Source organism: Marmota flaviventris, chromosome 1, assembly GCF_047511675.1.
Source record: "Marmota flaviventris isolate mMarFla1 chromosome 1, mMarFla1.hap1, whole genome shotgun sequence".
NCBI classification, from domain to species: Eukaryota; Metazoa; Chordata; class Mammalia; order Rodentia; family Sciuridae; genus Marmota; species Marmota flaviventris.
The window spans coordinates 202,470,414-202,494,436 of NC_092498.1; the positions used below are offsets into that span (position 1 = coordinate 202,470,414).

The following is a 24,023-nucleotide window of genomic DNA, read 5'->3' on the forward strand; positions in this document are numbered from 1 at the left end:
CTTATGGTGATATGACTGTAATCTTTTGTGTTTTGTATTCATTATTATTTGTTAAATATTTGTATCCTGCTTCATTATAATAGGTAGGTCTTGTGTGTTTTACTCCAACTACTGTAATCACATGATTACAACGTGACACTATATGCTACTTCTTTAACAGCTCTAAGAGGAAAAGCACGTTTGTTAGATGTTGGAAAGTACAGCTGAACTCTGTAGATTTCAGTAACCTAAACTCATATTAGAATGTTCTTTCTCTTATTACTCTTGATTTATTTACCTGTGTAAAGCTAGACATTTGACCTCTTGCCTTCACTTTGTAAAATGTTTAGAGTTAGAAACTCTCTTGTAGAAACTAGGTTTTCTTCGATAGAAGTATATTTTATAATTGCAATTTTTTAATAGGCAGTAAATTTGCATATTTCAAATATTAAAAAAGATTTTAAGAGGTACTAAAAATGTCCGTCCCATTGTTGTCTTCATCTGCTCAGTTCTTAGTCCTACCAAGTAATCACGTTAGTTTCTTGTTTATCCTTCTGGATAATTTTATGTTGGACAGGTATTTGTTAATTATTTTTCTTCTTTTGTGGACAGTAGTTATACACTTTACATTTTCCTATGCCCTGTTTTCTTCCTTTTTTAAAATTTGGTATGTCTTGGCAATCTTTTCATAAAGAGATCTCTCTCACCTTTTCTTCTCCCTTTCCCTTTTCCATTCTTCCTCCTCTCTTCATTGTTAAAGTATCTCTATATTGTTTCTTAATTGGAATTATGGAAGGAAAAAAAAACAGCTTATGCCTCTGAAGATAATCTTAGGATTATTAAGATCAAGTCATTGCTAATTTGGCTCAATAATTTTGTCCTCTTGTGGTAATACATTAACAAAAACAATAATACTGCACACATACCTCAAAATGGTATATTTGAGAAATATATCACATAGAAAGGGTGCTAAGAAATATTTTGAGAGCTAAAAATCCATTGCTTTCTGAGAATTTAGTAATTTGTGTTAGGGACTAGCTTGAAAGTTGCTTTTGCTTAGCAAGTCTTTGTTAGCAAAAAAATATAAATAACTTTGTAAGGGAGCACTTCAGATACTGGAAAGGACTAAGCTCTGCCAACACTGTAGAGCAGTACTTTCCACACCAGGTTTCATTGGTATATTCATGGAGTTTAGAAGCTCTAGAATCATATGCAGTTTCTGTGTTTATTTTGATAATTAAAATTAACAGGCATCTTTCAGAAATCTTCTGAATTATTATAACTAAACAGTATTACTGTTGTGGGCCTCATTTGCCTATAATATTGTGTTATTACTAAGTATGATCACTTAAGTTGATTGTTTTTCAACTTTCAGAGTACTGTTTTTCAAAGTAGGATTTGTGGACATGCTTGAGAATTTTTTTTTTTTTTGGAAGATGTCTCAAGAAGCACTGTTTTAGAAAAAGTTTGTATAAAAAAAGTGACTAGCTTCATTTGTTTATTAATAGGTCTTTTTTTTAATATTTATTTTTTAGTTGTAGTTGGACACAACACCTTTATTTCACTTGTTTATTTTTGTATATGGTGCTGAAGATCGAACCCAGGGTCTCGCACGTGCAAGGCGAGCGCTCTACCGCTGAGCCACAACCCCAGCCCTACTAATAGGTCTTTAAAACTCCTATTTAAACCTGTTTAAATCAGTAAGCTGTTAGTTTTCAGGTCATATGTAATGTATTTGTTTAAATTTTAATTTTATAAGTACTTTCCCTTAAATTTGAACTGAGTTAATTTGTTCTAAGTGAACTTGAATTAGTGAGTTTCTGATGTGTTTCTTATGTACTAATTATAATTAAATCTTAATTTTTTCTCAATTTAGGAATTGATTCTGAAGGCCATGCAGCTAACTTTGTAGAAACAGAACAAATTGTTCACTATAATGGGAGCAGGGCTTCATTTGTACAGGTAAGTTATGACGATGTCTGATTGGCAGCCTGCCTTTTGGCCTTTTCTGCTTGATCATAATTTTCTGTCATGTTGGAATCTTCCTCCCCTTCCTTTCCCCTCTTTAAGTAATATCTTTGTCTACCATGTGTAAGAAGTACCCCCCTCCCCTCCCCAAAGAATTGTTCATTAATCAGGCACTGTTCTGCTGACATTTCCTGCTCTTAAATACCTAAAGGAGAGGGTAGGGGAGGAGGGGTATGGTTATGGAAATGTAGCCACTTGTCTGAGGATAGGCTGTTGGCTTCTGGTTAGCTTTGCCTGCCTTGCACTTCACTGTGAAGTAATACCTCTCATCTGTTGCCTCCTCATGGAATTGTGGATCACTCCTGCTCCAGTGATAGTGTGTAATGTATTCATGTGTTCATAACTTTATTCATTTAAGAATGAATAAAGCAGTTTTAAAAATTTTCATGCTGCCAAATTATATAATAAACATGCCTTATTAATTTTTACTTGTGGGTAAATTGATTTATTTTAGAATTTAGGGAAAATACAAAACTGTCTACTACACAAATGCCATGTATGTAAAATTAGGACAAAGAGTCCTTTCTGAGCATTTTCCTATAAAATATGAACTTTTAGAGTAGGTGTGTGTGTACCTCTTCCATAGCTGGTAGGTTGTATTATCTTATACCTTTGCAGAGTCACTAATATTTATACTGCTAACAATGAGTAAGTTGAGAAAAACAGTTTGTATGTATTTGATTTCACATTTCTCTCTTTTCTTTTAGACTCGAGGATCAATCCCTGTTTTCTGGTCCCAAAGACCAAACCTCAAGTACAAACCACGGCCGCAGATCAACAAAGTAGCAAATCATGTGTGTATCTTTCATTGGCTAAAAGTAGAAGCTCAGGGGCCATTTAGGTTTGCATATAAAGCTCTAGTTCTCCATAAGCAGAATTCAACATCTTGAGGTCCTTCTTGATTTTGGCACACAGTGAACCTCTAAACCAAAATGCTTCAAAGATTGCATATTAGAAATATGTGGGAAATGACTGTGCTTGAATGTTGATGGCAAATACAGATTTGAGGGAGCTCAGTAAGATTTACAACTTATGCTGTTGAAAATACTTAGTATATTTTATTTGAGGTTGTGCTCAGAATTAAACTAGTATTGTAGCTAAGAGTAAAATGGCTTGTAATTACTGTTTACTACATAGTATTTAGAATATCTAGAAAGCATCCTGATATGCTTTCTTGAGTATAGAAATGGGACATTTAAGGAGGTACTTTAAAAAAATTATAAAATATTCCTATAATGTAATATGGTAAATATCTATTTCCCCCCTCTAGATGGATGGTTTCCAAAGGCATTTTGATTCACAAGTAATTATTTATGGAAAACAAGTCATAATCAATCTGGTAGGTTTCTTGCATGTTTCTTTGGGGGGTGGAAATAAAACAATAATTTTGTTAATAGAAAATTTATAATTTTAAACATTTTTTAAATATACAATTCAGAGGCATTAAGTATTTCATAGTGTTTTATACCCATCACCACTATTCATTTCTGCTACTTTTCATCATACCAAACTCTGTACTCATTAAGTAATAACTTCCTATTACCTCCCTCACACCAGCCTCTATTAATTATTTTATTTCCAATCTCTCTGAACTTCCCTATTTTAGGTTTCCAATGTAAATAGAATCATATTATCTTTGTCCTTTTGTATTTTACTTATTTCACTTAGTATAAATGTTATAAACATTTTAAAGATTCATCCACGTTGTAGCATGTTTCAGAATTTTATTCTTTTTTAAGGTTGAATAGTATTCTGTTGTAGCTGTATGCTACATTCATCTATTGATAGTTATTTAGCTTATTTCTACTTTTTGGTTATTGTGAATAATGCCATTATGAACATTCATGTGCAAGCTTCTCTACTTGAGTCTCTGCTTCCAATTCTTTTAGATTTAATTTTTTTCCCCCAGTGCTAGGGATTATACCCAGGGCATCATGCATTCTAGACAAGTGTTCTACCACTGAGCCATATCTCCAACCCTTAATTCTTTTAGGTATATTCCTAGAAGTGGAATTGCTAGATCATGTGATGATTCTGTTTAATATTTTGAGGAACAACAGAACTGTTATTCATAGTGGCTGCCCCATTTCTATTGGCAGTTCACTAGGGTAGGGTTGCAGTTTCTCCAGTCCCTGGCAACAGTTATTTTGATGATAGGTATACTAATGGGTGTGGAATTGGTGTCTCATAGTGGTTTTGATTTAGATTTATGTAATGACTGGTGATGTTGAACATCTTTTCATGTGCTTATTGGCCATTTGTGTATCTTTTTTTAGGAGCATTTCTTTTTTTTTTTCTATGATGTTTACTTAAGTCAGTTTTTTTTTTTTTTTTTTTTTTTTGTGGTTCTGGGGATTGAACCCAGGGCCTTGTGCATGCAAAGCAAGCCCTCTACCAAATGAGCTATATATCCCCAGCCCTTGTTTTGTCTCTGTTGTGAGTGGTAGTCATTCTGTCTATATCCTGGATATTTAGAGGTTTTTTTCAAATATTTTCTCCTATTCTTTCAGTTGGCTTTTCATTCTCTTGAGAGTAGTATGTAGTGCACAAAAGCTTTTAATTCTAATGAAGTTCAGCTTATCCGTTTTTTCTTTTGTTGTCTGTGCTCTTGGTGTCATATCAAACAAACTCATTGCTAAATCCATGAATTGTCCCGGACAGTATTTTCTTCAAAGAATTTTCTAAAAAAGCTTTAGATCTGACATTTAGGCCTTTGATCCATTTTGAGTTAACTTTTGTATGTGGTGTAAGGTAAGGGTACACCTTCATTTTTTGCATATAGATTTCTAGTTTTTTGAACACCATTTGTCAAAAAGACTGTCCAGTTCTTATTGAATGGTTGAGACCTCCTTATCAAAAATCAGTTGAACTTATATGCAAGGGCCAATTTGGGGACCTTCTGGCCTATGCCATTGGCCTGTGTTGTGTGTCCTTATGTCAGTATGACACTGTGGCTTTCTTTAGTAAGTTTTGAAATCAAGAAGCATGAGATCCCCCTCCAACTTCCTCTTCCTTTTGCAAGATTATTTTGGCTATTTGGGGTCCCTTGAAATTCCATTCCATTGGAGGTTTTTCTATTTCTGCAAAAAATGCCACTGAGATTTTTTTAAAATTTCCTGATTTTTTGCCATTGAGATTTTAATAGAGATTATAGGGACTCTGTAGATGACTTTGGGTAGTATTATCATCTTAATATTTTAAGTGTCAGCCCATGAACACCGATGTCTTTCCATTTTTAAGTTTCAGCAATGTAGTTTTGGGGGAACATGTTTTCATTTCCTTGAATAAGTTTATTCCTGAGTATTCTTTCTGATGCTATTGTAAATGGAACTCTTAATTTTCTTTTAGAACTTTTCATTGTTAGTGTATAGAAATGTAACTGATTATTGTGTGTTGATTTTTGTATGCTGCAGCTTTGCTGAATTTATTATCTTTAATAAATATGTAGTTTTTGGTTTTTTGTGGTATCATTGTTTGACTTTGATATCGGGATAATCTTTTTCTTATAAAACAAGTTAGAAATCATTCCCTCTTCTGTGTTTTGAAAAAGAAGAGTGGTGTTAATTCTTCCATAAATGTTTGGTAAAATTCACCTGTGAAGCTATTTGGTTTAGGGCTTTTTGTTGGGAAACTTTTCAGTACTCATTCAGTCTCCTTTCTAGTTATTGGTTGATTGATATTTTCTCTCTTTATGATTAAGTTTTGGTAGATTCTGTATGTCTAGGAATTTATTCATATCTAGGTTATACATTTGTTGATACATGAGTGCTAATATTTTAATATTAATATTAAAATAATACTTTAATCCTTTTTATTTCTCAAAAATTGTTAGTAATGTCCTCACTATCATTCCTAGTTTTAGTAATTTGAGTCTTCTCTCTTTTTTTTTGAATGGAGGGGGGTCATTCTAGCTAAAGTTTTTTAAATTTTATTAACCTTTTCAAACAATGGACTTTTTGTTTTGTTGGTATTCTCTCTTGGTTTTCTATTTGTTTTGTTTCTCTCTGCTCTAATCTTTATCATGTCCTTTACTTGTGTTAGCTTTGGGTTTAGTTTGCTCTCCTTTTTCTAGTTCTAGACATTTGACTCTTATTTTCTAGTTTCTAGACATAAAATTAGATCATGGATTGAGGCTCTCCTTTTTTTTTTTGTATGCCTTTATAGCAGTGAATTCTTCTTAGCACTGCTTTTGTTTTACCTCATAAGTTGTGGCATATTATATTGTCCATTTGTCTCAAGTACTTTTTAATTTCTCTGGTGATTTTTTTCTTTGACCCAGTGGTTGTTCAGGAGTATGTTGCTTTCACATATTTGTGAAATTTCTATTCTTCTGTTATTGTGATCAGAAAATATATTTTACTTTTTAAAAATTTATTAGAAGACTTGCTTTGTGGACTGACATATGGATTATCCTGGAGAATGTTCCATGTGCCCTTTGGAAAGATGTGTATTCTACTGTTAATGGGGTAGAATATTCTGCATATTTGTTGGCCTAATGGGATCTATGTTACTTAAATCCTCCATTTTCTTATGGATCCTCTGTATGATTGTTTTGTCTGTTATAAAAATGAGGTATTGAAAGTTTTCAACTATTATGGTTAGACTTTTATATTGCCAGTGTTGCTTCATTATATTTTTGGACTCTGATGGCTTGTTGCTTCTTTATTTTTAATTGTTAGATCTTCTTGGTGAATTGACTCTTTTATTAATATTTAATGTTCTCTTATAACAGCTTTTCACTTAGAGTATATTTTACCCGATACTAATACAATTGCTCTAGCTCTTTTGATTGCTATTTGCACAGAATATCTTCTTTCATCCTTTTACTTTCAACCTGTATGTATCTTGAAAGTAAATGTCTTATAAACACCATAGGGTTTGTTCTTATTTTCTATCCTTTCTCCCAATCTATCTCTTTTTATTGAAAAATTAATTCACTTATATTTAAATTAATTACTGATAACAAAGGATTTGCTTTTGCCATTTTGCTATTATTTCCTATATGACCTGTAGTTTTTGTTACCTATTTCCTCCATTGCTGTCTTTTGTGTTTAGTTGATTCTTTGTAGTGATATGTTTGAATTGCCTTCTTATTTTCTTTTGTGTATATTCTGTAGCTTTCTTTTGGTTAGCCTGAGGATCATATATAATTTCTAAAGTTAAAACTATCTAATTTTAATTATAACCAATTTCAATTGCATATAGAGCTCTAATCCTAAAAAGGTTTGCCCTCCCTTTTGTGTTGTGGATATTGCAAATTGTGGCTTTACACATTGTGTTCCTAATAATACAGATTTACAGTTTTTATTCATTTTACTTTTAAATCCTGTAGAAAATTTTAAAATGGAGTTATAGAGCAAGATTACAATAATACTGGGTTTTATATTTACCTTTACTTATTCTACAAAGTTAGTTCAGATAACTTCTAGGTTTGTTGTTTCTGTGCCAAAATGAGAACTTGAAGCATCCTTGTTATTCTTCTGATCTCTCTCTTTAAATAAACAAAGTTATTTATGGTGTTTTAAATTTTTTTTACAGGTAAACCAGAAGGGCTCAGAGAAACCACTTGAACAAACATTTGCAACAATGGTGTCTTCCTTGGGAAGTGGAATGATCAGGTACCTCACTCAGAATCTGTTGCTGGATTTCTCAGGTCCAATATGCATTTGCTGTGGCCAATAGGTCAGGAATTTCAGTCTTTTGTGATTGTTTGGTGTGTGGCCTCTGATGTTAAACACCATATCTTCTGGATCAGTTAAGCTTTTGCATGGTGACCTCATTTGGAACATTACCTATACCTGTCCTAATACCAGGCAACAGTTGCAAATACTATGTATCTTTGTGAAAAGATGGGATCCTAAAGCATCAGTTTCCCTGTGGAAAGGTACAAAGTAAGGCAGCCCATTTGGAGCTTCTCCCTAGGAAACTGGGTGGGTGGTGGGGGTATACAATAGTAAGAAGTGGTTACTAGCATTTGGGGAGAAATTGTATGGAAAAGTTTAAGTGTACACAAAGATGAATAATATAATGAATCTTGGGGAAGACCTTTAGGCTTTCCTGTCCAACTCAAAAGCTCTAGCAAATTCATCAGATCCTCGCTCCATCCATACTTCCACCTTTTGAGAGTAGAACCTGCCCAGATATGCTTTAGGAGACTCAAGAGAGGGGACTCCTATACAAGGTGTGCCTGAGAATCTATACCAACAGACCCGATGATCGGAATCTCTGGGGTTGGAGTCCAGCTTATGTGTACTGGAAAAAGTTCATCTGTTGGCTCCTGTGTACACCCCTGGTTAGATCCCTGTGCCTATACAGTTTCCATAGGCATTTTTTGCCTCCAGAGTTGTCCTGAGAAATTTGGAGTTTTTAACAACAGCTAACTTTGAGAACTTGAGGTGTGAATTAAGAGTCTAGAGTCATGCCCTTTGGGCAATGTGAAGGTTGCCTACTGCTAAAGAACAAGCAACCCAAAGCTATTTATTTTGTGAACTCTAAAGACCACCAAACAGAGGAACATAATAAGATTGTATTTGAATTTTTAAAAAGTTGATAAATACATATTCTGGCAGGCAGGAAAATCAGTGAGTTGATTTAAATCTGCAGTCAAATGGTAGATTTGTTGTTGTCTCTAAGATGTCTCTTGTACTGGTAAACCTTTTAGTTGTTAAGCCAGTTATTACAATGAGTGAAGCAAGTGGATGAATATGGCCAGAAAAAGAAAAGTCATATGGCCACACTTATGAAGACTACTAGGACTCATTTAGCAGTGGAAAGTTATTCTTTTGGAAACTGGATGAAAAATACCTAGATGTGTAAGGTGAAGTATCTCTAAGGGTTTCTTCCTAGAACTTGGAGAGAAGTAAAACTGCTCAACCATTGGGTTCAGAGTAAAATAATATGTTTAAAATAATTAATCATCAGAATATAACTCTGTAACTCATTCTTGGAAGACATAACTGATTTAAAATAAGGGTACAAGCCTAACAATCCAAGTATGTTTAGATGCTAGTGAGCTATATAGATTCTTTTGGTTTGTTGGTTTTCTTTTTTTTCTAATTTCATTTTATTATGGTAGGAACACTTAATATGAGAACTACTTTAACAAAAATTTTAAGTGTACAATACAGTATTGTTGACGAGAGGTCCAGTGTTGTACAGTAGCACTTTCTAGTAGCACTTTCATTTTGCTTTACTAAAACATTATGCCTGCTTAGAAGGAAATTGAATGATTTCTTATCAATATCTGAATCTTTCCTTTTGCTAGATACATTGCCTTTGACTTCCATAAGGAATGTAAAAATATGAGATGGGATCGTCTAAGTATTTTATTGGATCAGGTAGCAGAAATTCAAGATGAATTAAGGTAAGCTATATTGTTTCCTTGTGGAGGTAAAAGGAATGAATGTGTGTGTATATATACATATATATAATATCAATCATTTATTATATAATATCTAGTAGACTTACAAAGGAAGTTTCCTTAGTTGTCAGTGCTTTGTATACTATTTTATTTTGGTCCTTGAGTGTATTATTTTATTGTTTAAATTTTTTATTGGAAAGATGAGAATTGATGATTTAAAACTATTCCTAAATTCTTAAAAATGACCCATTTGGATATATTCATACTATAAATTATCTTCAACACATTTACAAATTTTCACATAACTGATCTGGTTTACCACTGTTCTATATTCAGTTGTTTTCACTAAACATTCCATCATAGTTTTTTTGATTATTAGTCTGCATAGACTTTTTAATGTTAGTGTTAGTGGCTTTTCTGTATTCCGTTAGGTCTAACATGATTTGAAACAAATGTTTTCCTTTACATTAAACACCCAGTTCATTTCCTCTTCTCCTATCCTGAGCAAGCTACAGTGTGTCACTTGGGTTACATGTATATATAGATTTTTACTTCTGTTAAATCCCCCCTTCCCAAATTCTCAAGAGTAGGATTAATAAAGGTCTGAATATATTTGTGGTACTTTCTGTATGCATTTACTATATTATTTATCATGTTGGTTCACAGATTTACTGTATTCTATGCATATGTCTGTCTTCACTTATTTTAAAGGTAGAAGAAGGAATCTATAAATCATTCTATCATTTTATTCTGCCTCTGTGTGATAGTTCTAGACTCAGATATGCCTTTTAATTTTAACTACACAGGCATATAATAAAACTGCTGATAGACATTTTCTCAGTTTCTTTTTCCCTTGTTTTGTTGTTGTTATTGTTACTGCAGTGCTGGAGATGGGACCTAGGGCTTTGTGCATGCTTGGCAAGTGCTCTATCACTGAGCTGCATCCCTAGCCCTTGGTTTTTTAAAATATATTTTTATGTATATTAAGTAATCAAAAATAGTTCTACTTTTTTTTTTTTTCTGTGAGATTTTTGTCACAAATATTGCTGATGTAGGGAGATTGACCTGTATTGTTGTTGGGCTATTAGAGATCAGTGAAAACATTGGCTGGGCCTGGCATCTTATTGGTGGGTGAGGTGTGGTTCCTTGGGTTCACCCATTAATTGCTGTTATACAAGAAAGTAAGAAAGTAGGAGGATTATACCAGAATCTATATCCATTGCCATTCACTGTGCCACTGAGACAGTAGTAGATTTTACCAGTGACTTTCAGATGACCTCTCAAGATAACTTTTTTTCCAGAGGCTTTTGTGATAGTAGAAAGAATCTGGGCTTTCAGGTCTGATTTGTCTTGGTTTAAATCTCAGTTTGTCTCTCATTAGCCTTGTGACCTAGGCACCTGTTGGATATCTTTAAACTTTGGTTTTTCTGTTTGTAAAGTGGAGCTAAGGACACCTACCTCATAGATTTATTGTAGGGTTTACAAAATAATATTTACAAAAATCTAGCATTTATTTCTTAAGTACTAATGGGGTGCCATCACACACACAACATAGACACACACATACACACACACACACACACACACTCATGCATATGTATACATGTGTGCTAACTCTAAATCTGCCTCACTAGTCCTCCATGAATCTCATGTAGATTTAAACACCTTTTAGGTCTTTATTACTAAGACCATGATTTCTATGTAGCCCTCGATTTATTGTATCTCCTCCCTTCTTTCGAGTTTTGGAGAATAATTTCAATACATTAATATCATCTAGTGTTCATGCTATGCCTCATACACTCTGATAAATACTTTTGTGTGTGTGTGCATGTGTTATGAATTATCTCATTCAAACTTTAAAGCAGTCTAATGAAGGTACTATTGCCTCCATTTTGTGGATAAAAATACATTATTTGAAGTTACAAAATTAGGTATTTGCTGTGGTGCTAAGGCTAGCAAACAGATTATTTACTGCCAGACTCCCTTTTCTTAACCATCACACTGAGTGTTGTCAGATTTTTGAATTCCTATCTGGGTAGTTAAATAGAGAAAGGGAAGCAAATTTTTCAAATCATACTTGATTATACTTTTTATATTTTGTACTATTTGCATGTTATCCATTTAAAAAGAAGAAAAAAATGCCTATATAGTATGTAGATCCACCCTTGCTTCATAGATTCTGATTCAGTTGATCTAAAAAGCAGGAATTTTTACTTTTAACCAGAAACCCAGTGGAGTCTGATATGGATTATACAGGGACCATGAAACCCTGATATAAAGGGACTTAGTTGAAATAATAATGTTAAAGGAACCTCTTCTGACCTTGGGAAAAATGATTGATGTGCATAGCAATCTATATAATACTCCCAAGTCTACTTTTTCACTTCTCTTAGATGTAGTGACCTCTGATATGCACATCTTTTTTGGATAGGGGGCTGTGTGGCCTCGGCCATTCAAACTGCTATTTGATCTAGAATAATGAAATATGCCTGACCATGCATTCCTGTCAGACTTTTTAATTCATAACTTTTAGTAATGTCATTGAAATGAGACCCATGTTCTAAAACAGTTATACCATTAGTAGATTTGACCTACTTTGGTATGAGAGTGTTTATACAAATATGTTTTAGTTATTTTCTAGTAGACTCTGCCGGCAAAGTGGTGGCAAACCAGGAAGGCGTGTTCCGCAGCAATTGCATGGATTGTCTAGATAGAACCAATGTGATCCAGAGTTTGTTAGCTCGTCGGTCTCTTCAGGCCCAGCTTCAGGTGTGAATTCTTTTTTTCTTTTTTTCCCTCTCATTGAAAAACAATATAACAGAAAATTTAAAGAACCTTCATTTTTGAAAACCCCAAATAATGATTCACATTGCCCTCATTCTAAACTAAACTTTTAATGTTTGTGTCTTGCCCTCACTGGTGTGCACATTTTCTATAATGGTTGTCAGTGTGTGTGTGTGTGTGTGTGTGTGTATATATATGCACAATTTTTAATATTACTGTTTTCCTTTAGTATTTACTAAGCCAGTTAAGTTGCTATATTTTGGGCTTTTAAAAAACACTGAAGAAAATATATCTGTTCTTGTTATTATTGTCAACTTAAACTATTTCCTTTGGGTTAGTTCCAAGAAGTGAAATTACTGGATTAAGCTGATGTCAGCAATAAATAAGTGAATTCATTTCATTGAACTTGTGCCAGTGTTAGCTAGTTTTATTTAAAACAACTTTTTTTTCTCTCTCTTTTAATTCTACAAAGTAGTTCTTCCAAGTTGTTCTCATTTGCATTTCTTGTATTACTAGCAAGGGATATTAACTCTTGGCCAAAAAGTTTCTGATACAATTTTGCTTTACCACTAAGATTATACTAATGTGAAAAATAGATAAAAATTTCTTTTTCTGTTATATTTGCAATTAAAAATTTGTAGCACCCAGGTTTCTAAATAACATTGGCATTTGTTGGGTGGGACAAAGTTTATCCCAAATGATTTCCTGCCTAGGTAGTTAGTATGTATTCAGTTTTATTTCTGACTATTATATGATACCCAGGAGGAAATTATGAAGGTAAAATACCTCCTTTAGAATGAATGATTCTTGAATCCTACAGTAACACATGTCATAGGAGTGAGTTCCCTATTTAGGAAGTCTCTAATTTGTATTGTACTATGTCCTTGTCCTTATGAAAATTTTCAGTAGAAACAGTGTTAGGAATGGTTTGGTTCCATGGCTGATTTACCAAAACCTATTTAAATAGATTCTTCAGCCTTAAGTCTTTTACGTTCTAAACCTGACAAACCTTCAGGACTGTGTTGGTAGGAGTTTCTCTAGCAGCATTACATTATTGTGGGGGCTCTCCAGTTGTGCTTTCCTCCTTCCACTGAAGGCAGTGTTTTTACCAGCTGTAAGCCATTGAGGGTGGCTCCTGCTGTGTCTGAGGGTAGAGTGATCCATTCTCGGTGAGAGGTAGTGAGCTATCATTTGAGGTAAGAAAAAAAGATGGTGGTTCCCAGAGAGTTGGTGGCCTGAGACCAAGGCCACGGCAGGACTTCCTAATCTATGGTCAGTGGACGTCACAGAGGAGTCCATAGAGGGGATTCAAGAACCCACTGACTCCTATGGTTTGGGGATGGTAGATGTGTAGCATTTATCAGGTTCTCACATGTGCCTGGAATAGAGGGTAGGCTATAGTGAGTCCGGAGTGAAAGCGTCTGGGGATGGTGAACTAGGAGAGGGCAGAGGAGTAAAGCAGTAGAAGGTTAGAATGGGAGGGAAGGAGGAAGTAGTGGCTCAGATCCCACAGCAGCTTTCAGTCTTACTCATGCCCTTCTCCCTGAATATGCTCCTGCTACTTTCTCTGTGATTCTGGGGCTCAAAGGAGCCCCCAAGAGAGTCTTTGCAGTTTGCCCTGGCTGAGAAAGGTTTCTGGTACTTGGGATGCATCTCTGTCTTACAACCAACAGCCAGGATCCATTTGATAGGATTTCAAGACTGTCTCTGCCTTTTCTTCTTAAATCTTATGTCTGCTGAAATCTATTCCACATAAATACGGGTGTGGTTCTTATTCTAGAGACTAGGCGTTTTGCACGTGGGACAAAAGCTTGAAGAACAAGATGAATTTGAGAAGATTTATAAAAATGGCAAGTAATTTCTTTAATTGATCACAGTTGCTCAAATTTCAAAATAAATGTTTTGGATTCAGAGATTTGGTTGTCACTTTTATCATATCAGCTGCTTTGTACTTTTTGTCACAGCCTGGGCTGACAACGCAAATGCTTGTGCCAAACAATATGCAGGAACCGGTGCCTTGAAGACTGACTTTACCAGGTAAGCCGCACTTCTGAAATGGCATTGCTCATCATAGTCCTGGTGACTTTTAGAATCCTGTGGGAAACTTTTGGGGAACGGCAGCTACAGCAGCCAAACACCAGTACCTAGTACTCACTTTGGCACCTGTTGTGTCGGGGTTAATGGGAGATAAGGCCCAAACACTGGTAGGTTCTTAGCCTCCCTGGAGGATTCTGATGCACAGGGTATGTTGAGAACACAGCTCTGCAGTGCTTCTCAGCCTTCATCGTGCACTCGAATCACTCACCTGATTCTGCAAATCTGAGGTGTGCCTGAGAGTTGTAGCTCTAAAAAGCTTCCAGGTGATGTTGATGCTGCTTTCAGGGACCGCACTTGATGGTGAGGAGTTATAACATTTCGAATACATTACAAATGCATTTGGGTCTTTTCTGCTGTAGTGCATGTTTTCCCTGGGAGCAAAATGCAGTTTCTAGTCTCTTTGCTGTTTCATACCACTTCACCTGGCTGTAGGACTGTCTTCATATTTCTAGTTTTTGCAGCTGGGACTGTTCCTTCTTGTGCCTACTTTAGTGATATTTTAGGAAAAGAATTCAGTTGGTCTTCTATATCCACGGGTTCTAAATATGTGAATTCAACCAACCACAGATTGAAAATAGTCAGGAAAAAAAAAGTTCTGAGCATGTTCAGACTTTTTTTCCTTGTCATTATTCCCTAGACAATATAATATAACAACTATTTATTTATCCAGAAATGACTTAAAGTGTAGGGAAGGATGTATGTAGGGCATATGCAAATACTATGCCTTTTTATATAAAGAACTTGAGCATCTGCAGACTTTGATATCTGCTGGGATCCCCCGTGGATACTGAGGTACAAATGTATGTATTTCTTAGACTTGCTAGTGACTTCTTTGTGAAATTTCTATATTTTCAGTAATGAGTTTTAACATATTTGTAACTCACTTGGTTTCATGACATATGACCTTAAAGCAGTGTAAGAATTTAGTGTGTAAGTATGTAATTTAAAACTGACCTTTTATAACCAGAACTGGGAAGAGAACTCAGTTGGGACTCATAATGGATGGTTGGAATTCACTCAAACGATATTACAAGAACAACTTTTCTGATGGATTTAGACAAGTAAGTTTCTAGTTGATGCTTTCTTTGTTCATTGATGGTAGTTTTGCATTATTACCCAATAATAATAATAAAATAATAATAATATCACATTGAGTTTGGGAAGTTTCTAATTTCCTTCTCTCTATTCTAGGATTCCATAGACTTATTTCTTGGGAACTATTCAGTGGATGAATTAGAGTCTCATAGTCCTTTAAGTGTTCCAAAGGACTGGAAATTCCTGGCTGTAAGCAACTTTTATGTTTTTCAAGTTTTTAAAGCATTGTTTCTGAAGGGTAGATGGTACCAATTCCCCTTGACTAAAAACAGTGCATGCTATCATTCTAAATGGAATATAAATACTTAGGATTCCCTAAAGAGAAGATTACAGTGCAAAGTAAAGTAATTGAGCATTTGTGTTCTTTCCCTGATACTCCCTTTCACATCCATTTTGTGTGGGAACACATAAGCAAAGGAATGTGGAGGATTCCTTGTTCAGGAAGACTGCAGTCCTCTTAGAACTGAGGAATTGCCAGAGATACAAACTTGTAACAATGGAAGGCAAAGTATGCTTTTAGCACTTCTCTTGTTTTTTACCTCTGTTTGCCAAACTTTGCAAGAGCCTCTCATGCTATTGGGCAAAGTACCCTGGGATGGAGGGGAGGCCTGGTAATCTAGATTCTCATTTGGGAGACTTCCTTCTGCTTGGCATGCCTTCATTTGGAGCAGAGATATGCTTCCACTGATTTTGTAACAACCAATGTTGCCTTGGAGTTGTGGTTGAACCCCTAAATAAGGGGTCTGTTTAAAAAAAGAAAGATATTATGTATTATCAGCCTGCAAAAGAGTTTTATTCTTTTTCCAAGCAAAACAAGCACAACTGATGTTGCAAACCTTGAATGACGGTATCTCTTTCTATTATCTTTTCCAGTTGCCTATTATTATGGTTGTTGCCTTTTCGATGTGCATTATCTGTTTGCTTATGGCTGGTAAGTCTGTTCTTATTTTATATTCTTATATTTTTTATTTCTTAGAATGTTGAACTTATACATCTTGAATTTTTTAGTTCATTCAACATTTAATGTTTACCTTTTTAAATTGAAGGAGAATGGAGTAGATGAGACTAGTTGTTTTGATGTTATAAGAAGAAAAAATATATGGTAGTTTAAATTAATTCAGTTTTGTTTGTTTTTGTGGTGCTAGGGGTCAAACCCAGTGCTTTGCGCATGGCTAGGCAAATGTTCTACCACTGAGATACACCCTCAGCCCGTGTAATTTTTTATTTTTGTTTTTTATTATATGTAGTACTGGGAATTGAACCCAGAGCCTCACCCATACATTCTACCATTGAGCTATATCTCCAGTCCTGTTTGGTTTTATCCTTAAGATTTTGATAACTTTTCTTATTACCAAAGTAATACATAATAAGTATAGAAAATAGTTAGGTAAAAAAAAGAAAAATATTATCCTGCCTTCCAGAGAGAAGTTAACCACTCAACATTTTGATGTTTTATTTTTTGTGTTTTTCTTTTGATACTGGGGAGTGAATATAAGGGTATTTTACCACTGAGCTACATCCCCAACCCTTTTAATTTTTTATTTTGAGACAGGGTCTCACTAAGTTGCTGAGGCAGGCCTCAAACTTATAATCCTCCTGCTTTAACCTCCCAAATTGTTGGGATTATAGGCATGTGCCACCATGCCTGGCTTGATGTTTTATCTTTATAAATATGTGAATATTTTTTGTAAGAGAGATAGTATGCATTTTTGTAATCTTATTTTTGCACTGAGCAATAGGAGTATTCTCATGTTCTTCACTTTTAATGGCTTCATTTGTGGTTGTATAATTATTGAACCAGGCACTTATCATTGGACAAATAAACATTATTAATAGATTAAAGATATTACTTACCATTAAATTTTAAAAGATTAGGAGTAAAATTACCTAAGAATCTGAACTGAAAGGTCTTTGTTTTTCTTTTGTGCTTAGTATTTTCTCATGTTAATAATCATTTAAGCTTAAGTGAAAGGCTTGCATTATGTACTTGTGCTTTGGGCTGAATCCGACTTTGGTATGTCATTCCTCTAAGGCACAAGTTCAGGCACTCTGGGAAGAGAGGCCCCTTCAGTTGTCGGCCTCCGGCCTTGTTTGTCTGTCTGAATCCCATTTAGTTGGGCACCACTCAGATGCCCCCTCTGACAGTGTCCCTGAGACCTCCACAGAAGTTATCTTTCCTTCTCTGGATTTCCATAGCACTCTCAATACCTCTCTTCCAGCACTCTCCTCTTTGAACTCATAAATACCTAGGGTTTTACTCTAGAGGTAAAATCCCTCTTTAGAGTGTTGGGCAGAACCAGTGTGTATTTCTTTATGGCAATCATATGTATACTTGTTTGTCTTTTTCATTGGGTCAGCAACTTTTTTTTTTTTTTGTACTGGAAATTAAACCAGGGGCTGTTAACTACTGAAGCACATCCCTGGCCCTTTTTTGTATTTTATTTAGAGACAGGGTCTCACTGAGTTGCTGAGGCTGGCTTTGAACTCACAATCCTCTTGCCTCAGCCTCCTGGCCTCTGGGATTACAGGCATGTGCCACTGTGCCCAGCCAGATCAGCAACTTTCTGAGGGCAGAGAATATGTCTTACTGTTTCATTTCCAATATTGAAGATGTAGTAAGCCCTCAGATGTATGCAGAACTAAGGATTTGTTCAAATACCATCCCCACCTCCACTGCTGTTTCTGGCAGTTTCTTGAGGGGGAGGCTCAGTGCCTATTCATCTCTGTGTTCCCTTCCTGTTACACATGGCAGACTGTTACCACTGGAGTGATGGGTAGGCGGAAGGAACCATCCTGTTTATCTCTCTAGCTAACACGCTTTTTCTGTAAAGAGCCAGATAGTAAATATTTTTGTCCTTATGGATTACATGCTGTCTCTGTCATATACTCTTTGTTTTTGTTTTTATAGCCCTTTAAAATCAAAACCCATTCTTAGCTCACAGGATAAAAATAGGTTGAGGGCATAGGAATTACTTCTGGCATCACTACAAGTCCTATGTCAGGTTTTATGACAAGAAGGAAGAGGACAGAATGATCTAGAGCCAGCAACCAAAGGCTGGTTCATTCACCCACTAGATCCTGGCTTCTTTCTTAAAAACAATGCCCACTGGAAGCCTTTTCCTGGGAGCCACTCCACTGTCAGTCAGTCTTGTTTTGTTTAGTGTGCCATTTTACATTAAGAACCTTGAGAGCAGTGGGAAAGTTAACACCAAGAGCTCAGCTTGCAGAAGAGGAGAACTCTTTGGGGCAATGTCCAACAGCTTCGAGCAGCTGCCTTTCTTCTTTTGTCAAGAATTGTTAAGCTTAGGGCTGTGAAAATTATGAGTATACGAGTTTTGGGGTATATTTAGCAAAACGAGATCGGGTACTGTAGATGGTAACATCTCATGTCAGTTAATTGCTGTAAATAATGAACTTTGACATATTTGGGCATGCTGATGGTGTCTGATCTCTAGCCCCTGCTGTGGTTTTCAAGGGCATGAAAAACAAGCACAGCACAAACTCTGCCAGCATGGAAGGGGAGAGTCCAGATGTTGGCCTTCCTTGTCGGCCTCTGCTTGTGTTGCACTGTCTGCAGATGAGGCCAGTACAGTTGTAGGAGAGAAGTGACCCCAAGCTCAACTGTTCAAGGAGTAAAATGAAATAGATCTTTGCCTACTGGCTTGCTACTATATCCTTCATGAACTCCAGACTTTGAAAAATGCCACCAGTAGAGTTGTGCTAAATATTATTAAAATATGTTGTTATGTTTTGTGTTATATATTTGAATATATCCTATGTCTGAAACATATTTTATAAATATGTGTATTTTAGTAGTTTCTTATAGTATTAAAGTTTGTAATCTCAGAATTATCATTTATCATTTGTGAGATATAATGTGAAAGAGTTTAGTCCAGTGGTTCTCAGAGTGTGGCATCAGCATCATCTGGGAACTTGTTAGAAGTATAAATTCTTAGAGCCCAGGAGTTGATAGTTCATCAAGGCCTGCAGAAGATTCTAGTACTAATGAGAGTTTGAGAACTGCTGGTTTAAACCTTAATTAAGAGGTTTATACATTTTTCCTGAGGATGGGCTGATAAGCTTTAATGTTGTGAGGACATACTAGACACCTTACTCCTGGATTTGATTTCAGTGAGTGACTTTATTTATCAACTCTTTTTTTTTTTTTTCATCAACAGGTGACACTTGGACAGAAACACTGGCTTATGTACTTTTCTGGGGAGTTGCAAGCATTGGAACATTTTTTATTATTCTTTATAATGGCAAAGATTTTGTTGATGCTCCTAGATTGGTCCAGAAAGAAAAGATAGACTGAATTTGTGTTTGTGGAAAGCGGCTTGGCTTGGAAGATTCCATGATACAGAACTGGAGTCTTTACTGACCCGCTTTCCACATCAGCCGCTGTCTTTTTAAAGCCTTTATCCAAAAGCACCTCTTGTGCTCTGTGTGGAATGATGACTTAGAATTGATCGGATGTTACTGCCTTGATGATCTCTTTGCTGTTGGGATGGTTATATTTATAATTTGAAGCTATATTATAATTGAAAAATAACCTGAATTCAGCTCACAGAAAAGAAGGACTCGACTCATTGTCAAGTTAATCAGCTGTTGCAGATGATTAATATATTTTAAAAAATTAGCTTCTTTCATTATTTAAAACAGTAAAATTATTTTTCTAGCTCTTTTGTTATTATCATTGTAGGTGCAGTCACCGTTAGCAAGATACTTTGCCTCACCTTTGGACTTTTCTTCAAAGTTTAATAATGAGCTAACTCTACCATGTCTATAAAATGTAAGTCTCTTACTTACATCAGATAGCTTCATGATATAGTCTGTGACTTCACAGGAAGGTGGAGGAGGATGGGGTCTGGGTTCTTCAGTTTCCGGTGGGCTGCCTCGGCCTCAGTCAGCTTGAGCTACTGCAGTGCACCAGCAGTTTACGTGTAATGAAGGGTCAAGACAGACTTCTGTCTTCTTTACCAGTTGTGAATGGAATCAAAGAATGGAAAGTCTCTTTCTTATGCTAAAGGTCCAAAGCCTCTACTTTTTAAGAATTGCCCCATTGTAGGAAATACCCTTGACTAGCCAGCTGCTTCCTCCTGTACATTTTTATTTCTTTGGGGGTTATTCATTGAGACCCAGAGGCCTCTGAGGGGGTGTCGTGCTAGATCTGATATTGCACTTGGGGCAACAGCTGCTTTTCCACGCATGTTATTGCTTTTCTCTCTGTCACATTTTTTTTGTTGGCTATCAATAAGTGTGTCTAAAATTTAGTGCTTCCAGGTAGTTATAGTTCTCCAAATCAAGGACCAACTTCAACTTCAATTCATGTGCAAAAACAAACCTGAAAAATATGCTTCAGAAACTGTGCATAGTTGTAATTGTAAGTCAGATTGTATATTCAAATTGTAATTATGAGGTTTAGATAATAGTACAGTATGTAAGGTAGTGTAATTACCACTATTTTGAAATAATTTGATTAAACACTGCTATAATATTTCAGTGTTTTGCTTGAAAATATGTACAGGTTTTTTCCTTATGTTGTCCTTAAATATTTCTAAAAGCGCCTTTATTTTAGCATTATCTTTTTCAACATAATCTTTTATAAACATTAATAAGAATTGTTGCTTTTAGAAACTCTGAAAGAAATAATAGCTGGGAAAATGCTGTGTAGCTTAAAATCAGTCATTAAAACTCACAGTAGGGTAAGTAGATAGAGCCACCTATTCCTAACATGTAAATAAGCATAATTTGTTCCAAAGATGGAATATTGACACATAGCTCATGTCTACTGTAATATATTATCCAAATGCTACTGGGCATTTCACAGTAATGATGTGAAACCAACTGCATCAAAGACCAAATCTGAACCGCTAATGTGGCTGCTTTGCAGGGAATGGACTTATTGGTGTGTTAGGTCATAAGCTATCAATATTTCAGAACCCTGCAATGATTTTATTTCTTAATTCATGTACTGTACATCCATAAGTGAAAATAAAATGTCATATTCTTTTCTAACTACTATTGGTTTTGTTTGTTCCTATACTTTATCTTGAAGATGAGTTTTTCTAACTTTTTTTTTTTTAATCTCAAAGCAATGCATGATCATTATGGAAAATTTAGACAATATAAGTAAACAGAGTCAATAGCTTCTGAGATCCTGTTTTCCATTTACCTTTTTCATCGTCTCATAGTTATTGTGCATCAGAAATTTGGGCATTTCAGTTCTGCCTCCTGCTTTAGGGTCTTCTACAAAGGCTGCGAATAGGATTCATCTGGGTCCACTTTCAAGATTACCCCATTGGTTGTCAAGATGCAGTCCTCACAGGCTGCTGGCTGTTGGCTGGAAGTCACTCTCAGTTTCTTGCCACGTGGTCCTCTGCAGTGTAGCAGTTTGGTTTGTCAAAGTCAGCAATAATGTCTGCTAGCAAGATGGAAGTCACAGTCTTCTATGATCTAATCTTGGAAGTGTTATCCCACCACTTTTTATTCTATGCAGAAGTCATCACTGAATCCAGCTCATTCAAGGGGAGAATTTATGAAGACATGAACACCAGGAGACAGGGACATCTTGTTAGTCTGCCTATCATAGTAGGGAGAGAAGAATATTCTGAGGCCAGAGCTAGTTTTGGAGGGAATCAAGTCATTTCCTGGGGAGGTTGGGCTTACACCAAGTCCAACGTGTAGTGATTATTTGAAGCTCTGTAGCAATTGGCTCAAAAGTGGGGGAAAGGAAGGAGGAAGTCATGGTTACACAGACACAGGTGGTGTGCCATGCTGCTGTTGTCCTTAACCCCTGGCTGTCTTCCTTTAAAACAGTTTATTTTCCCTTTCACATTTCTTTGTGTGTCTTCTAGTTTAGTACATATTATGTATCCCCAGTTAAATGTAATGTTTCGTTCTGGGGCATTCTTGAGGGTTAGAAGGAATCCTCACAATTCAGAAGACCTTCCACTCTATTGTAAATCCAGCTCATTGGAAATAGTTTTCCTAACTTTTCTCATGGAACTGAACCCTCATCTCCTCCTGGGGCCGACTTCATGCTCCATGATGGTGTCGTTTTACTGGCTACGTGAGGAGGTGAACATGGGAAGAGGTGACAGGGAAAAAAAAAAGACTTACTGAGTCTCTGCCTTTTCTTTATTTTCCACTTTTCGGAATTAGCTTTTGTGCTTACATGATGAAAGGATCTCTTGTGTACAGAGAGGTCTGGTACTGTATGAGTAAATGACGAAAAAAATCCCAACTACAGATATACTTGTTTAACGTTTTATTGACGTCAACAGTGGATAAAAAACAATTTTTCCCCTACCTAATATCTTGGAGCTAAGTCCAAGGTAGTTCTACTTCCAGCATGAATAGGAAGTTTCCAGAGTCCACCATCTGGCCATGATGCCATGGGTCACTGTTAAGTGACAAGGATGGAATGTCCCTTTCCTCCTATTGGAGGGTGGGTGGACAAGTCCCTAGACTACCATTTTTGTGCAGTACCTAGCAAACAGCAAAAAACCTTTTCTAAAACAAGACTTACTACTGGCTCAAGAGGATTACTGAGAAGTGTCCTGCTCTTCGTGAAGTTCACAGAAGCCAGGGTAAAACTTCAGTCAAACCAGAGACATTGTCGCCTGGAGCAGATTACATACAGACATCATCGTCTGACTGATGCTGATGTGACCTGGGATATTTTTGCTCTGTGATGGTGTGAAAGCCACATGCATCCAGTAGAAACTGTGTCTTAAGGTTTGACCACACTAGTGAGATGCTACATGGTACTTGGGGCATGTGAGCAGCTTGCAGTCAGCCACAGGGTCACCAAGGTCAGCATCCCACACAACACAGATCGCTGTGCTGCTGAGCTGAGGGTTGGTAAGTGAGGGGTAATCATGTTTTTAACTTTGGGTGTTTTAACTCAAGGGTTTTTTTTTGGATATAACCACGTGAGTCAAAGAGCCTCATGTTGCTTTATCTCTCTGATTTCCATGAGCAGTTATTCCACAGAAGTACCTTTTCCCCATAATTGGAAATGCTTTCCGATGTTAGAAGTCCTTATTGATGTAACTGAATATACCACCATTTTCTTTCCATCTTAAATGGGGCCTGGCTTTCCGGTTTTGTTTTAAAATCTTAAAATTTTCTGTAGGATGTGGCCGTCTGGAGTTTGCAGTGCTCCCAGGTGGATGGGGATGGGTCGTGGATGGGAATGGGTGGTGGATGGGGATGGGCGGTGGCAGGGGCGCACTGGAAGAGTGCCGGCCTGAGTGAAGCAGCCATAGGTCGACCTTTCTCTTTTCACCTCTGAGGCTGACGTTCAGAGTTGACAGGCTCCCACTGCCTGTGACTGACTGCAGGAGAGGGTGGCACTGTGTCCTAGGACAGTGACCACATCTGGAGGTCAAGAGGAGGGGACAGGCCCTTAAGGATGGAACAGACTGGGTGTTTGGCCTGGGGAGGGCCCACTCTTCAAGTGTGGAAAACCATCAGATGAGAAACCAGAGGACTGAGTATTGAGTAAATAAATGCAGTTCAGACATTTGAAAGGACAGGATCTTTAAAAAAAAAAACAAAAAAACACATCAGGGGAAGCTGGAAGTATTGATAAGCTGGTGGCTAAGATAGCAAAAGACCTTCCTAATACTTATTTTTGCTGTAAGGAAATTTATAGCATGAAAATAAGTTTTAA

At 36.2% G+C, this 24,023-nt stretch overlaps 1 protein-coding gene across 1 annotated transcript in view; it reads left to right on the plus strand.

The window, feature by feature from the left end:
- The window catches only part of Sacm1l (SAC1 like phosphatidylinositide phosphatase), a 53,680-nt gene extending 32,319 nt beyond the window's left edge, over nt 1-21,361 (plus strand). The window contains exons 9-20 of the mRNA XM_027932497.2: nt 1,856-1,941; nt 2,715-2,801; nt 3,278-3,346; nt 7,546-7,625; nt 9,272-9,370; nt 11,998-12,136; nt 13,932-14,001; nt 14,116-14,188; nt 15,216-15,309; nt 15,440-15,532; nt 16,217-16,274; nt 19,522-21,361. Coding sequence (XP_027788298.1) covers nt 1,856-1,941; nt 2,715-2,801; nt 3,278-3,346; nt 7,546-7,625; nt 9,272-9,370; nt 11,998-12,136; nt 13,932-14,001; nt 14,116-14,188; nt 15,216-15,309; nt 15,440-15,532; nt 16,217-16,274; nt 19,522-19,658 — 1,085 coding nt within the window. The 3' untranslated portion in view covers nt 19,659-21,361. The remainder of the gene's footprint in view (nt 1-1,855; nt 1,942-2,714; nt 2,802-3,277; nt 3,347-7,545; nt 7,626-9,271; nt 9,371-11,997; nt 12,137-13,931; nt 14,002-14,115; nt 14,189-15,215; nt 15,310-15,439; nt 15,533-16,216; nt 16,275-19,521) is intronic.
- Nucleotides 21,362-24,023: the final 2,662 nt, after the last annotated feature.